Consider the following 17,539-nt stretch of genomic DNA (forward strand, 5'->3'; position numbering starts at 1 on the left):
AAGGTTTCAGAGGTTTATGTGCTTGTGGGGGTCAACCGGATACTGAGATGCTACGGTTGATCTGTAGGCCTCAGCTGACTTTTCCCCAAGGTGCTTATTTCTATCTGGCTAGGGGACCTCGGGGACTGGCAGCCTTGGGGTCCCCCTCCAAGCATCTGAAGAGCCCTTGGGATTTCCTGCCCCTCCTTTTCTTTATTCCTTCCACGCGTATCTTCAGATGAACGAACTCATTCCGAAAGGTAGTTTGCAGATGGTCCCTAATATTAGGGACGCGGCTCCTTTAAGTGTACAGGTAGCTAAGTCCCTGCCTGTGGAAGAAATCACTCCTCGGGGGTCCCTACGCCCTAAGTTCATACCCCGTCGCGTTCCCTAGGGAGGCGAACCAGTCTAGTCAGTGGGGCCGGTGGGACTTCGAAGGCACCAGCGAGAAAGGGAGGGGGAAGGGGAGCCGCGGGAGCGGCGGGGGTGGTGGCGGCGGCGGCGCGCGGGCGCAGGCGGGCGGCGGGGCAGCCCGCGGCTCCCTCCCCCCTCCCCCCGCCCCGCCCCGCGCCGCGCCGCGCCGGGGTCCTGCCGTCTTGGGTCCGGCTGCGCGCGGAGCGGGCTCCGGAGGGAAAGTCCCGAGACAAAGGGAAGCGGCGCCGTAGCCACCGACCATCCGGGCAGCTTCCGCCTCGATCCGGGACACTTGCCGGGGGCCGCGGCCGCGCTGAGGTGAGGCGACCCCCTCTGAGCCGGGCCGGGCCGAAATGGGCCCAGCGGCAGCGGCAGCAACAGCACCACTTCCCTCCTCCCTCCTGGCGAGGCCCGGCGAGGCCCCACTCCCATCTCTTCTTCGTCCCCGCCTGAGGCTGCGGCCATCGGGCCGGACCTGGGCTGGGAAATGTGAGCGGGACTGACCGGGCTTCCGGGCCCGGAGACGGGCTGGGAGCTGGGACGCTTCTCTCTCTCCCGGGACTGGGCCGGGCCACCTCTCCACCCAGAGGAGGCCGGAGTGGGGGTGGGGGGGGGCAGTCCGGCCTCTGCTGCCAGCAGCTCTTCTCTATCGCTCCCTCCTGGGAATCTCAGAGGCCCCCGAAGGGCCGCTCAAAGTAGATAGACGGGGAGGACAAATTCTCTTCCTCCTTGGGGAGGAAGAGTCATCGTAGACTTAAGATCCCCCACAGAAGGGGCTAAGAGTTCATCTTGTTCAAGCCTCCTCTTTTGCAGATAGGGAAACTGAGGCTTAGGGATGTGAAAGGGACTGGCCCAAGGTCACACGTCGAGATTGAGTTGACTTCCTCCTTTGAATTAAGTCCTGTTGCAGAGAGATGGAGAGACTTGACAGAGGGATCCCAGGTATTTAGGGGGTTCTGAGCTGAGAAGGGGGTAAGTAAAAATATCGCAGAGAGCTGCCCTCGGAATGTGATGGCTTTCCTTAAAACAGTGTTAAAGGGCTGCTCGGAACGTACTCCTGAAATGTTCAACCATGTCTCTCTTAACACCCCTCCCCCATTGCATCTTCTCCCAACAATTTTGATTGATTAGACTTCTGGAGTGACGGGGCACTTGAGCACATTGCAGGGGTTGTGTGCGCTGCTGGGCAACTTGAAGGCTTCCAGAGTTGAGTTTTGCCCCCAGTATGAACCCAGTTATCCAGTGTTCCAGTAGTAACACTGCAACCAAAATAACACCCGCGTGAAACTTCAGTTAGAGGCGAAGGAATGGCTGAATTATAGTCCAAAATCCCCTGTGATGTTACTGATAGAACTTTAAAAGTTATCTAGAGGGAGAGAAACTCAACTGGGTTATTTAGCTTCTCAGTGATAGCAGTGTAATTCTAATCGCTCCTTCTTTTGCCCCACCTCCGAAAAGAAAAAGTAACCATCCGTCTGGTCTTTGAAAAGGGATGCACCGCCAAAATGTGATTGGTTGGATTAAGAGAACGGGGGACACTGATTTTTTAATTTGTTTTTGTTAGTTTAGTATTCTAATATCTGTTCTTGATTTTATTGTTAACAACTCATGCGTTTGCTAGACAAGTATTGCCTGATAGAGAGCAGAAATTGAGAGAAATTAGCAGGAGGGAAGACTGGATTGCCATTTTAGCTCTTCAAAGTAGAATCTCATAGTCTTCTTACCCCCTACATATACATGCTTTCTTGAAAGTGAACAGTTAATCTTCTCTACCTTTATCCTTGATTTCTCCTCACTTTTCAAAGATTGTCGGTGTTTCAGAGATGCCTTGTCCCTTTAGGAAGAATGAAAGGAAAATCCAGTTTTCAGCTGTGAGCAGGGAAGACAAACTTGGCAAGAATGTATGCGTACAATAAGTCCACCCCAAAAAAAGGCTTTTACAAATTAGGTTCAGTTGGCATTCTTAAACATACAGAAAACTTTGAACAGAACATAAAAATAAGACTGTCAGTCCTTTTTTTGGTTTTAGTGGCTTAAGATCAAAACAGGCAGCTAGATGGTGAAGTGCACTGGTCCTGGAGTCAGGAGGACCTGAGTTCAAATTTGAACTCAGAAACTTGACACACTGGGTGTGTGACCTTGAGCAAGGCACTTAGCAAACATTACTAAGACCAAAGGTTTTCCTGAAGTATACTAATTCCAGATAATGGGACACGTTAAAAATTTTATGTTTTTATTTTTCAGTATCACAATTAATGGTGTTACTTGTTATGAGAGTAATTAGAACAAAGTTGCATTTAAAATAAAGTAAAATTAGAAATTCAGGTCTGTAATTTTAGCTTTTAAGCTTTTACTAGACTTTAAAAGGAATGGTGGCTTAAAAACATCTTTAATGTCTCATTAATAGGGAAAATGCTGTTAGGATTTGATGTCAAGAGGGACCTTTCTAGGATTTAACTAAATTTTGAATTCATTACCAATTTGTTGTAGTTGTGTTACAAAAATAGATCACATCCCAGCATCTTGAATGGTTTAGGAGATAGATACTTTAGAATGGTTTCAGTTTCTAGATCTGAATTGTTAAACAGATGTGCCAGAACTTTGTTTCATAGTTACTGTTACGTACCTGAGGGTTATAGAAGGTGTAATGGGAATATGAAGCATTTTTAAGTGTGATTCAGGCTATCGTGTAAGGATCAAGCTATTATCAAAGGGAGTGTAAGGAAAAAACAAAATTGCAATGTTTCACTTTAACTCTGTGTACTTGAGTGTTTTTACTTTGTCTCTGAACACTTGACAGGGTTATTGTTATTTCTTCCTGACTTAATTTTTCTGCTTTTAAACTACTAGGAATACTTGGTTAATCCATTAAGTGCTTAGTTTCAGAAGTTAGACCAATTTTAAAGTGGTATCTGGTTACTTACAACTATTAGGTAATATCTAACTTTCCCCTGATTAACAAGGAATCCTAGAATTGGAAGGGAGTTTACTTTTTTTTTTGGAGGGGGAAGGTAGGGCAGTTGGGGTTAAGTGACTTGCCCAAGGTTACACGGCTAGTTTTTTTGTGTGTTAAGTGTCTGAGGCCAAATTTGAACTCAGGTCCTCCTGACTCGAGGGCCAGTGCTCCATTAGCTGTGCCACCTAGCCGCCCTGGTACCGTAGCATTTCTAAAAGAGCAGAAAGCACTTTGTCTAGTATCTAACCAAATAAACTAATGAGCAACAGGTAATTTAGTTTAAGACTAAGAGTTGGAATTGACCTTGAGATTACTTTGTCCAACAACCCCTTGTTCATTCAAGCTATAAATAATTTCAGGAAGAAAAGCCATTATATAATTTGATTTTTTTTCTATATAGGTAGTTAGTTTTCTATTATAGAATAGAAGCAATCATTTCTTGCCCAGTATACTTGTGGAATCAGAGGTCGTTGTAGCTCTTCCTTTCTCTTACCTCTCATAAAATCATAGATTTTAGAGCAGGAGGTGTAATGTAATGCCAAGGAAAGGCAACTTCCCAAGGTTCAAAATACCAGCATAGGTGCTCTCCATTTTATTCAGTGACCAACCAAGAACAGAGAAGATCAAAACATGACATCATTCAAAATACAGCATTTACTAAGTGTGATTAAATAATCTCCAAGGACTACCCCCCCCCAGGACCTTCCAATCATTCAATCAATTACAAAGTCCCTGGTCTAAATACTTCTCCACCCCTAGGCTATACCTTTATTTATCAATCACACAGCACAAAAAGGTCAAAAGTTCCTCACCCCTGGATCACAATTGAATCTACCCCAGAAGTTACATCAAGTTTAAGCACAGCACTTAATACCCAAATGGAGGTCTTTTCTTCATCTTGACACGAGGCAAGTTCTCAGCAATCTTAGTTCCTGGGGAGACAAGGCTTAGCAAGGCCATAAGATACATTGCCAGTCCCTTCATGAATTTATCCTCTGTCTGTAGAACAGTCCTAGAACCCCTGAACACATTAGCAAAGCCCTCTCCCAGGATCTCTGTAAACATACAACAAGAAAATCCTTCTTCAGGGCTTCTGAACCAACAGAAAGGTTCCCGGACCCCTGCAACAACAGCACTGTCCTTCACCAGTGGACAGTATTCACTCTGTCTGCAGGACAGTCTCCAGACCCCTGCAACAACAGCACTGTCCTTCACCAGTGGACAGTATTGCCTCTCTGTCTGCAGGACAGTCTCAGGGCTTCCTAACCAAAAGCCAGGTTCCAGGACTTCTTCAACAAAAGGACTGTCTTTCACCAGTGGACAAATCTGGCAAAACAACATCAAAACAGACAAAGTACCAGCAAAACAGCCATGTCTCCTCAGTCCTTGGCAGCTCAGGGGGCAGGTCTCAAGTCCAGGGCAATTCAAAGTGGCTCCCAGCAATTCTATCAGTCTCTCTCTGCCTCCACGAGATGCTGCTTCCAAAAAAGTTCTTCTGCCCCTCTCTTGTCTCTCCAAATCTACGTCACCAGCTCCTCCCAGTTCAGGACTTTCTTTTCACATCAACAAGTCCATCCCACAGGTGGGATTAACAAGCTCTGGGTATTTTAACACAATCAATTTGAAAACCAAGCCAATACAGGGGAATCTTTAAATGCCATTACTATCACAGGAGGGGACTTTAGAAATCATCTAATCCAATGCTCTCATTTTACAGATAGCAAAATTGAGACCCAGACTGGTTGAGTGACCAGTTCAGAGTTCTTCAGGTAGTAAGCTTCAAAGTGTGAACTCAGCTCAGATCCTTTGATTCCAAGTCTTTTTTTTTTTTTTGCCTTTTTCCTTTCTTTTCTTCATAATTATACTTTATGCTTGCTTGTAGGCATTTGCTTATTCCTATTGACAGCACTCAAAGCTAGAAAGGTTAGACCTCTGCACAACTAGATAGAACAGTGGTGTGAGAATCAAAAGATCTGTTGTGATTTCAAGCTCTTGTTGGATGACCTTGAACATCACTTCAGTCTTTCTACATTTTGTTATCTTTGAACTGACTGTGTTAGTTTTTTTCATTCCCCTAGGGATGTTATAAGGATCAAATGAATTTTTCTAAGTTTATTGAGCACTCTGAGCTCTTGCAGCAGTTTATAGATTAAGGTGGTTCAGGATTATTGTTAAAATAGAGATGCTGCTGAGTTTGAGGTTTGGGTTTGTTTTTAAGTGAGAACCCTCATTCATGGCCTTTCAGGAGTAATGTGGTAACTTCCTTGGTGATACATTCAGCTATATATATATTCTGTTCCTTAACTTTTTTTGAATCCAGTTATGCAAGACTGAATAATATATATGTGTGAGGAAGGTGATGGGAGATCCATACATGGGAAAGAAATGGACTGGCTAGAATTCTGGAGGAGTGCTATTTTTTGCTTTTCTTTGTTTTTTCTTAATAATAAACATTAAACATGTAATGTAATAAAGCACTGTGTTAATCATTAAGGAAGATCTAAAAATTTCATGATTCTTGTCCACAAGGAGTTCATTTTTTTTTACATTTAAGAAAAAAATTTCCTCAGTTATCTGTACACAAAAATTTTTAACATTTGTTTTTTAAAATTGAGTTCCAAACAATTTGATATAGACTATACGTTTATAGTCATGAAAAACATTTCCATATTAGCCAAGTTGCAAAAGAAAACAAAGATCCAAAAAACAGAAAAGATGACAACAACAAAAAAAGGTTAAAAAAAAAAAGCCTTAATCTGTATTCAGACTCTATCAATTCTTTCTGTGGAGGTGGATGGCATTTTTAACCAGAAGTTGGAATTGTCTTAGATCATTATATTGATCAGAGTTGCAAAATAATTTACAATTGATCATCATACAGTATTGCTGTTTCAGTGTATAATGTTCCCCTGGTTCAGCTCACTTCACTTTGCATCAGTTTGTGTAAATCTTTCTAGGTTTTTCTGAAACTATCCTGTTCATTGTTTCTTATAGCACTAGAGTGTTCCATCACAATCATAGTACAAGCATTTTCAGCCATTCCCCAATTGATGGGCATCTCTTCAATTTCCAGTTGTCACCACAAAGAGCTTCTATAAATATTTTTGTAGATATGTGGAGAAGTATTTGTTGCTAAAAACATTACTTCTCTTCTGTCCAAGCTTGATGCTTTAGCATTTGAATGCTTTTTTTTTTTTAAGAGGGAGGGATTCAAAAGCTTCTGGGTAAAGCTCTCAATCTATAGTAAATACACACAAGCAAATCCTTGAAACCTAGTTCCTTCCATAGTTTGTTTGAGGATCTTTAATTGGAGTGTGTTTTTTCTCAGTTTTTCCTGGACTGATAAGATGTATATGAATACCTTTCCTGCCATGTGATGCATTTTCTTGGACTCTCTTGCTGTGTTAGCTGGGAGAGTGGTGAAATTCAAGTAAACAGCATTGTTGAGTAGCTCTTGTCAAGAATGGATTGGGGGAGGGGAGTGGTGTCCATAATTGGGTAAAGAGGAGTAATTTAAGCCACTACTGAGTGACAGTTAATAATATGTGAGTTTTCACTTTTCTGTTAGTGTTATTGCCTAAAGTATCATCCCAAAAATACATTGTACTTTACAAGGATAAAGCTTTTTCACTAGAGCTGAATGGGTGGTTTTTAACATTCATGAGACTTAGAAGTGAATAAAGTAGACAGTTGTACTAATTTATACTACAGAATTGGCATTGCTACCTTTTCTCTGAAGGAAGCAACATAACCAAAAATTGTGACCATACTGCTAAGGATGTTCTCTTAATAGTACGTCTAATATATAATACTACAATCTAGCTTTTGTAGTCCTACTTTTAAGCGAAAGATTCTTTTGCCTTCATATTAGTACTTGGTGTATATTTGAGTGACCATCTGAGTAGTTCTTTTATATCCACAGGGACATTGATACCCTCAGAAATTGACTGGTAGCTAGCACTGTTTTATAGATGAGGAAAGTGGGACTTGGGTTAAGTCACTTCTCTAATCCAGTTCTCTCCCCCAACCACATTTCACAAAATATCTGTATGAATTTGACAAATACACAGAATACATAGGATGGTAGGAGCTTGAGTTTCATCTTTCCTTTGTCCTTCCCACTTTGTAAAGTGGCTAATGAGAAGGAAAAGATCTGCCAGATGCAAGGTGTCTGGATAACCTAATTTTATTTACTGCCTATCTACCATCACAATTCTTCCTTCTCCCTTGGATGTCTTTTTTGCTTTCTTTGTGAATAAGAGAACTCTAGGTTTCATCCACAATTAACAGCCTAAAGCTCTTTATTCTTTAAATGTGTTTTTTTTTTTTTTCCACACGGACCCTTTTTTTAATTTTTAGGCCCCAGGACAGGATTCCCATATTCTTTTTGTTAACTGCAAAATAAGCAATTCTCCTGGACAAGAACTCTGTAATAATATGGTTGGTATCTGGGCTATATAACTGCCAAAGTAGTTGCTGCCTAGCCTCAGCAGCTTAGAAGCAGACACTGAAACCAGTGGCACAAGGTCCAAATTCAAATGATGCCACAAGCCAACATCCATCCTTTCTATGCTCTAGTCTTTCCAGCATCACTCCTTTGCTGTTTTGGCCTTGTCATTATAGTGAGATTGTGCTACTGGCTAGCTTCAATTCTGATGGATTAGATAGGGATGTATTTTTTTTAGTAAGCATTTGTAAAATTCTTACTGTGTTGTAAGGCAGTGCATTAGGCTCTGGGGTTAGAAGGACAAGATTAAATAAAAAACCCTGACCTTCAAAGAAATTATATTCCACTCATCAGGGGGAAGATTGAGATTTGGGGGATATGGGTAAGTGTTATAAAGTACTTTTGTGCTTTGACCCTTTAGGAAGGGTGTGTGGGTATAACAGGGTAGAGTGAAAAGAAAAGTCTGGATATAATACTTACAACTCTAGGTCAGATCTAGTGTCTTGATTCTTCTGTGAGATCTTATTTTGGCAACTGCTTTAGTCTTGTCTGTAGTGAGCACTAATTTCCTGCTAGTGTAGTACAAACATCAAACACTGGGTGGAGTTATCTTGCCAGCATTGCAATCTCTTGAGTATTAATTTGATTCCTTTAGTAACCTGTGCTTGCTTGTGGCAAAAGGTAATGGATGAAAATTTTCAGGTTTCCTCTGCCTCCCCCAGAAAAAGTGGTGGTAGGGAGAAGGTATAAAATCAAGTTAGTGCTGAAGACTGTCCTGACCTAATACTGTCTCTTTCATATTTGTACTAGAGGGACTTTGAATATGTCTGGAATAGCCCTCAGCAGACTTGCACAGGAGCGAAAAGCTTGGAGAAAAGATCATCCTTTTGTAAGTACAATACAATTTCTGTGTAACATGTGAAGTGTGATTTAGCTTTTTCCTAATTGAAATAGTGGCTAGGTAATGTTTCCTCAGGTGTGTGACTATGCGCCAAACTGGTTGATAAAGTTAATAGGATTTATGTTTCCAGAGCACGTGAATTGAGATCCTTCAGTTGATGCTTCTGTTTTTGTTTTTTAAACTTAGGGCTTTGTAGCAGTACCTACGAAAAATCCAGATGGCACAATGAATCTCATGAACTGGGAATGTGCCATTCCAGGAAAGAAAGGGGTAAGATTTCTCAGTAGCTGGCCTTTTTCACCTGTCTCTTACTTTAGCAGAGGTTGCATATAGGTTGAAATTGGCCTATGGAATGCAAAGTAAAGTGAAAACTTTCTGATCTAACCTTTTCCAAAACAAACTGGCTGCTTGTTTGTTTTCCCATTTGCTTATACTTTCAAGGTACTGTTAGTGCCCTGGCCATCCATCAACTTGAACTTCTAGGTATTTACATATAAGTAGGCCATTTTAGCTTCTGATTAGAATATTGGCCCAGTGGGGTAATTGAGTGATTTTAGTTCCTTTACTAGATCACTTTTGTTCCAGTGCTGGAGACTGCAACTTTAATCCTGGACAGCCATCTTCAAGGCTGGTTTAGATGGAGCAGTATCACCCATTCTTGTGCTGAAAGAATAATATAAAATATGTGCTAACAATGGGCTAAGATTGTCGTTGTCACAAAGAGTGTATCTGCATGTTGGTAACCATGTCACTTTATACTTTTATGGCAGTGAGTAGAAGGGGACACCGTGATACTTAACGACAAACTTGTTTTTTTTTCAACAGAATTTCCAGAGTAAGGCTTTGGTTGATAATTTGGAGAAGAGCCTTATAAATGAATAAAATGATTAAACAGGACCTGGAAGGAAAGATTGGAAGAACTATTTAGCATGAAAGAACTCTGGGGAAATAATTGCATCAGAACTTTTGTTTGAGTGTATATGTATTTAAGAAACTGGGATGTCTTTGTCTTTTAAATATCCTTTTAGCCTAAGACAAGGCAAAATAGATTTATATAGTTCCAGAAGAGACTTTTGCAGACTTTATGATTGGAAATAGGAATCTCTCTGCTAGAAACTTTTGGAACTGAGACAGTTGATGGTTTGTCTAGTTCAAGTGTTAGGCATGAAATTATATAATCCTCTGGATTCCATGAAAAGAATCATGGGGTATCCTCTTTCTCATCAAATACTTGGAGACATTACTTGTTTTAGTCAATCAGCAAACATTTACTAAATTCCTGTTTTGTGCCAGGTGCCCATCTAGATGCTGGAGATACAAATACAAAGCATGAAAGAATTCATGCTGTCAGGGAACTTGTAATAACTTGAAGTAATTTTGTGATGGTCAACATTTCTGACTCTTTTGAACTAAGGAATATATATTGGATTACCAAAAGCTTTTTGACCTGACTGATCAAAGTAGCTGCTTGGCAGGTCTCTTTGCTCAGGCATATGATTTCAAGAAAGACAGTGCTGCATCCCAAGCAGTTCATTCAACCTTTCTCTTTCCCTCCCGCCCCCCTACCCCAGCTATTTTGATCAGGACCTCCTTAGATTTGTCTTGCTAAAAAGCAGCCTCTTACTCTTTTCTTTTGTGAGTGATCATAGGGAGATGTATAAAGTGTCTATGGCCTTTATTTTGACTTTCCACCATTCAGCCATTCTCTGATTGCCTGTTTCCAAGATAAGACAGATACGTTTCCCAGAGAGAAAGTTGGCAAAGAGAGGTATTTCATAAAGTAAAAATATAGTTGTGGTTTTGTTTTTTACTAGAATACTGAAATTCTTATGAATTGGAGCAGGGAACACAGCCTCTGTTTTGACAGCCAAAAATCTCCAACTTGCCTAAGATGAGCAATGAAGAAACTGTGTCTGATGTAAATCAGGGGGAAACTTGGCTAGCAAAATGTAGCTACGTAGATTGTAATCTTTTATGCTCCATTACCTTTCTTTGCCAGAACACTGTTCCTGGGATTTAGAACTATGAGGAACTTTCAAAGACTTTTAGTCTACTTCTTTCTTTCATACCATTGCTTTCAGTGTTTCTCTAGTAGATAAATGCAAAGTGGAGATCTCCACCAGATCCCATCCTCTGTAAATCCTAATAGTGTTTTTTTCCCCCTAAAGTATAGGTCTGACTTTGTTACCTTTTTCCTCAGTAAACTCCAGTAGCCTCCTGTTAACTTCCAGGATCAAATATAAAATCCTTTGGCATTTAAAGCTTTTCATTACCTGGTCTGTTGCTCCCTTTCAAGCCACCTTTCATTCTGTTCTGTAATCCAGCCCTACTGCCATTTGAATTTCACACTCCACTTTGTATCTCCATGCCTGGAATTAACACCCCCCCCTCCCCCCAGCTTCTGATTCTTAGAATCACTGGATTCCTTTAAGCTTTTGCTCAAACACCACTTATTCTACAAGGCTTTCTTGATTTTTCTCCAGCTACTGATGCCATGTCCTCTAAGCTTAGCTTTCTATCTGCTCTGTATTTATCTTGTGTGTGCTGATCATTATATGTTGTCTTCCCTCATTGGAATGTAAGCTTCAAGGGTAGGGACTATTTTTGATTTTGTATTTGTTTTGTATCCTTAGCCCCATACCTGGCACATAGTAAGTGCTCTCAGTAAATGCCTGTTGATTAATTGAAATTGTGTACAGACTCCTGGCTCTCTGTGAACTCTACCTGTGTATTTATTAGGCAGTTTTGTTTAAATCAGCTATATGGTACCAGACAGATCTGGGGTGTGTAATAGACATCAGTAATCGTCCTCCCTATTTCTGCTTATCATATACCAGAGGCAAATAACATACCTAACTTTGGTTTAATTCCCTGGCAGACACCATGGGAAGGAGGTTTATTTAAACTACGGATGCTTTTTAAGGATGATTATCCATCTTCACCACCAAAATGTAAGTACAGTAAAGTCTAAGTAGGTAGGTCTTCTTAACTGCAGTAACCAAAAGGCCTCCTGAGATCATGGGATTGAGGAAGCCCTTGGGCCTACCAAGAAAATTATTCAGTCATTAAAGACAGAATGTGTAATTGAGATGAATGTGACTGACTTGAGATTCACTTTGATTACTAGCACAAATGCTTCATAGCCACAGTTTGAACCACAGGTTATATTCTGTGTGCACCAAGGCTGTTAGGTCTTGGCCTGGAAATTGTGGAACATTACCTGCTCAAAACAGCCCCTTTTGTGTGTGGGGATTTCATTGGCTAGGTTCAGAAATTCTTTTTAATTCATTGTACAAACTTTATTTGTTGTCTTCTGTTGTTCATATCTTGGATAATGTATAGTCCTCTAAACAGAATGTAAGTTTGGGGAAAAGATGCAACCACATTTGAAATTCAGGATCCTTAAAAAACTCAGTATGTTAAAAGATTCATAACCAGTTGCTGTGTTCCTGGAAGATGGATGATTTTTATTCTAAATTGGTAATATATTCCCCACCCATTAAAAACCCAGAATGTGGTTTTTCACTGAACAGATGGGCTTAGATGGCCTTAGATCAGGTTGGCCAAGTTCTGTAGTGCTATTGACAGTTCGATACCTACCTATGTAATCATAGGATGTTTGAACTTTAAAAGGATTTTAGAGGTGAAAAAACTGAGAGACAGTTAAGTGATTCACCCAAAGTTACACAAAGTAGTAAGAGGCAGAGCCAGGAGTTGAACCAGATTCCAAAATCAGTGTTGTTTTTATTATGCCATACTGTAGTCACCATGGTCTCTGGCTACTTTGGGAACATGTGCTGGATCACAAAAAGCAGGGATGGGGAAGAGTTCATCTGGGTTCCACTAATCCACTTAAGAGAAGGGAACAGATGAGTGAGATTGTTAGTCTGTATTGTCTCGTTTTCCAGAATCTCCGTTACTGCTTTCTAGCTTTGTTCTTCAAATTGAAAAGGCTTTTTTTTTTCTTTTTCCCCCTCTCTCTAGACCATGATCATAGTTTGTAATTTTGTCTAAGAAAGCTGTTAGCATTATCCTTGTAGTTAAGCAGGGGCTCTGGGGGTTAACTATTAGTTTTGGGGTTTTTGTTTTTATTGGGGAGGAGGGTGGCTACTGAATCTCAAATAGACTCAAGATGTAACTACTGATAGACCTTAGCTCTAGAAGCAGTACCTATTTCTTTTTTTTGCTTTTTTGGAGGGCAGTTGTGGTTAAGTGACTTGGCCAAGGTCACACGGCTAGTTTTTTGTGTGTTAAGTGTCTGAGCCCAGATTTGAATTCAGGTCCTCGTGACTCCAGGGCTGGTGCTCTATTCACTGTACCACATAGGCACCCTGCAGTACCTATTTCTTATAAAATGTTTTGGAACTCTACAATTTAAGTTGGCTTGCTTTCTTTCCCACCATTATCTAGGTAAATTTGAACCACCATTATTTCACCCAAATGTGTATCCTTCAGGCACAGTGTGCCTGTCCATCTTAGAGGAGGATAAAGATTGGAGGCCAGCAATCACAATTAAACAGGTAGGGAAATCTTCCCAACTGGAGAGTTGAGAAAATGACTTTTTGTAATCTTGAACAAACCATGACATTGGAGCTACCTTTGCAGAGCTACAGGTTTTTACTTTTCTTTTTTAATTTTTTTTAAAAGACTTGACTCAGCTTTTCTTGTCTCTATACAGATCTTGTTAGGAATACAGGAACTTCTAAATGAACCAAATATTCAAGACCCAGCTCAAGCAGAGGCTTACACAATTTACTGGTTAGTAGTTCATTCTAACACTTGTTTTTATTGTGTATAATTTGTTAATTTTGACTTCTGTGCTTTTGACAAAAAGCCTGTTCTAAAAAAAAAAAAGTACTTTATTTTCAGGGTTGACTATAGAGAGCTAGCTAAATGTTAGTGTGATGTGCTCCACATAAGAATAAGCTGTTGGAATGACTACAGATTTCATATTTATTGCAGAAGGAAGTAACTCCCTTTGGAATTTTGCTTTGAGCCACTGTAGAAATCTGGGAGTAGATAGGGAATGTCAGTTTGTTTGATGGTGGTTAAGCAATAGTAATACCAACCCTTTTGCCACCTTTCTTAAATTTAGAAGGAAAAGGCCTCTGTTGCTGAGCATATGCCTACCTTGTCTTGTAGAAGAACCAGTGATATGTGTAAGGGACATTGATGAGGAACAGAATAGCTATATTTGTGACAAAAGGGTATCTGTATAAGTGTCATCTTTTTGTGAACGTAGAAACCTGAGGGGCTTGGGCATTTATCATTTTGATGATGGCTGTGCAAGTTTAGTTCCTCACTCACTTTTTACCTGCTTAATTTGCCTGTTAATCTCCTTATAGTCATCTTCCCCTCTGACTACATTATGTTAGCATTTAATTTCAATAAGGTTCGTTTCTACATAATTTTCCACTATCCTTGGTTGTAGAGTGCTGGTATGATTTATTCAGAATCCCAAATAAGACACTAAACTTACTTAATCAAGCACAGTGAAAGGAAAAGCATGCCTTGTGCAGAGGTAATTTGCCCAGTCTCTGTCCGGGCCAACGATCTAGGGATCTTTCCAGTCTGCTTTTATACTTGCAGAGGTATTGAATCTTCAGGCCCTCTGCTGGGAAGGCAAGTGATAACATTTTTCTTAACTCTCAGTTTTCTATACCTGTTAAGTTTGAACATCTCTATCTTTTTTCCTTACAAGGCCATGTGTAGAAGTTATTGGGTTTGGAAAAGCAGCAAAGACAGGAGGAAGGGAGCAAGGAATATAGGAAAAGCAGCTAGCTGTTTCACCCTTGGTTTGAGTGTTATAGTAAATTGCCTCATCCCTTAAATGTCCTCCTTGGGAGGAGGCAAGGATGGGTGCATTTTCTTTGACTAAAATTAGACAAAAGATGTTCAAGAACTCATTATAGTGTAAAGTTTTATTCATCCAGATGGAAATGGGGTTGTCACCAATGAGTATTGTGATATAGCCTTCTGCCTTTGGGAAACAAAATTACTTTTCTGTGCCTGTGGTCTAACTCTTAGGGCAGTGAGGGAAAGATAAAGTTTGTTTAGAATTTACTTTTTGAGGAAAAGAGGGAATTTGAGAGTTTTGGTTGATAAACTGGAGTCATATGCAAATATTAATAGGATTTGGGAAACTGTAACATGAAAATTCTTGAGTAAAGGGAGTCATGTGAAGGAAGAAAAGTAAATCTTTTTAAAATGGGTCATGGTCCACATTTGGGAACCAGGTACAAGTATACTCCATAAGCAAATACATTGACATTTTGGAAATATAGAAATGACTGGAGAATGAGGTTGATTGTGTAATTTTAAACTCCCTTTTTGTATTTACTCAATTATAGAACTTGGAGAGGCCATGCATGTATTTAAGGTAGTATTTCAATAGAGTTATGGCTCTATTCTAGGGGAAGGCTATAAATACTGAAGTAGAGCCAGATGAACACATGACCTATTATACGCATGGAACAGGTGAGCTGGGGTAGTATTAGTGCCGGCACATCACAAAATGGTGTTCATTCAACTTGGCAAGGGTGTATCTTCTTACAGAAAATCAACCTTCTTCAGAGCACAAACATGTTATTTTTATTTGGAAGCTAAACTTAAGCTTGGGTTGCTAGATTTTATTTTAAAGGTTGTTAACTTGGAAAACTTGATCCTTTCATTATTCTGTTTCATGAAAAGCTAAACTAATCTGTAATTAGTTCTAGGTCATGAGCCTAACCAGATACTCTTGGCTGTCTTGAAACAGGCCCCTTGAAGGGTTAGTACAGCAGTCTGCCAAGTCTCTAGGAAAGTGGGGTCCAAAAGTCAATGTGGGCAAGTCAACACTTCGAGGGGCATTTTTGTGTTCTAGGGATTGGCAGGAAGTGTGGGCTTTGGGATAAGGTTTTATGCAAAAACATAAAGACCCTAATTAAGGTCTGTATATCAATTGTTAAAGAAATAATAGCATTCAGTATAAAAAAAAAATTCTTCTGTGATGCAGCATTCTTAGGAAGATATTTTGGTTTTGGTTTCATGGGGTTTTTGAATTATATAACTCAGTAGAAAAGTTGGATACTAATTCATATTTTCCATATTTCCATTTTGTAATGGAAACCATGAGATTTGAATGGATAAAAACTTGTGTGTATATGATAATTGAAAGAGGTGTGTAATTTTGTTAGTGTAGGAAATGTCACATGCTGGCAAAAAATGTCTTCTACTTTCCTTCTCTACCCTTTTGCACATGCTACTGAGAAGGCAATGTAAACTTGATTGTTTTTCTTCCTGCCTCTCTGCTGATATTAACTTTTCTCCTAAGTTGTTAACCTACTCATTGAGCAGAGTTCAAATGGTAGTCTCTTCCCAAATCATACCTTGCCTCTCCTGTAAAAATGATTCATCCCTCTCACCCACCTTCCCATTCTTGTCATCAGGATTTACTGATGTCCATTTATAGGTTTCCATTTATAATTAACTATTGCCTTGCCCCTGTCTTAACTTTTCTTTATATAATAACTGACTTTAGAGTTGGAAGACAGTTCAGAACCTCTTATCATTAAACTACCAATGGGCAAGTCACAATCTTTCTGGGCCTCGTTCTCCTCATCTGTAAAATGAGGAGGTTAGATTAGATTACCTTTTTATGTCTCTTCCAGCTCTATGATTTTATAATCCTTCTGCCTTTCATGGTCCTATAAGGGCATTCATGTACTTCTCATTTCTAAAAGCAGTCTTCATCTAACTTGGTTGTTTCCCTCTGCATTCTTTCCTTGCCCTGGCCTGAGTGTTTTTTCTTCATGGATTCTGTGCACAACCTGTCTGAGATACACTATGCAAAACCAAACATGCATGGTAGTAGGAACTGGTTTATCTAACGTACCTTTCTTTCTCTTTTTTTTTTTAAACCTCAGCCAAAACAGAGTGGAATATGAGAAAAGGGTTCGAGCACAAGCCAAGAAGTTTGCACCCTCATAAACATCGATCTTGTGGCATCTTAAAAAGGAAGGGATTGGTTTGGCAAGAACTTGTTTACAAAATTTTTGCAAAATCTAATGTTGCTATGTACAATGACTATTCACTTAGGGGAGGGGGTTGTGTGTGTGCCATTTTCCATTTTCGCCACTTGTATACAGTTCTGAATTCGCTGAATTGCCCCCAGTTTTTTCATACAGGGTCTCTTCCTTCAGTCTTTTGTATTTTTGATTGTTATGTAAAACTTGCTTTTATTTTAATATTGATGTCAGTATTTCAACTGCTGTAAAATTATAAACTTTTATACTTCTATAAATTCCCTAGTATCTAGTTTCATTTGCTCTCTGATGCAGGCATGCTTACAAATGTTTAGAACTCTTATTTAGCCTCTAGCTGGCTGTATGAAAAAGGAAGTTCATAACCTCTCCCTTTCCCTACCCTTAATTTGTTTTTCTGTCTTTCAGAGACTAGGTTATATTGCTTCTAAACCCCAGAGATCCAAAGTCAGCCAGCATCTTGTTTCTGCATCACTTTCTTGTGTTTATATGGCGTTTTGTCTGTGTTGCTGTTTAGAGTAAATAAACTGTTTATATAAAGGTTTTTGTTTCATTATCTTCTTCATTAAAATGAGTGCAAAGAGGAGGCTTCTAGTTTAGACTTTGTCTTCAAACTAATATAGCCACCCTTCTGTTGCCTACTCTGTAAAGACCTCTGTGTATAGACTTATCTCACTAGCCCTGCAAACTAGGGCCAGCCTGGGAGCATTCCAATTGTTTGTTTGGCTTCTTGGTGACCTAGGAAGCCCTAATTGGCTCTTATACCTTGTCCTTATCCTTTTGTAAATACTGCTATGTTAAAAAATATATATATATCTGTA

The 17,539-nt window shown here is 39.9% G+C and overlaps 1 protein-coding gene across 2 annotated transcripts in view; it reads left to right on the plus strand.

The window, feature by feature from the left end:
* UBE2I (ubiquitin conjugating enzyme E2 I) overlaps positions 1–17,258 on the plus strand; it is a 471,577-nt gene extending 454,319 nt beyond the window's left edge. The window contains exons 2-8 of one of the 2 annotated variants that reach the window (XM_069108744.1): positions 557–711; positions 8,607–8,685; positions 8,884–8,967; positions 11,576–11,648; positions 13,108–13,217; positions 13,376–13,455; positions 16,602–17,258. In XM_069108744.1, coding sequence (XP_068964845.1) covers positions 8,620–8,685; positions 8,884–8,967; positions 11,576–11,648; positions 13,108–13,217; positions 13,376–13,455; positions 16,602–16,665 — 477 coding nt within the window. In that variant the 5' untranslated portion in view covers positions 557–711; positions 8,607–8,619 and the 3' untranslated portion in view covers positions 16,666–17,258. Of the gene's footprint in view, positions 1–100; positions 240–556; positions 712–8,606; positions 8,686–8,883; positions 8,968–11,575; positions 11,649–13,107; positions 13,218–13,375; positions 13,456–16,601 lie in introns of those variants that run through there. The other variant, XM_069108736.1, reaches the window with a different exon arrangement.
* Positions 17,259–17,539: the final 281 nt, after the last annotated feature.

This window comes from Petaurus breviceps, unplaced genomic scaffold, assembly GCF_028583685.1.
Source record: "Petaurus breviceps papuanus isolate PSGF00001 unplaced genomic scaffold, PetGlider_PUasm1.0 138, whole genome shotgun sequence".
Lineage (NCBI taxonomy): Eukaryota > Metazoa > Chordata > Mammalia > Diprotodontia > Petauridae > Petaurus > Petaurus breviceps.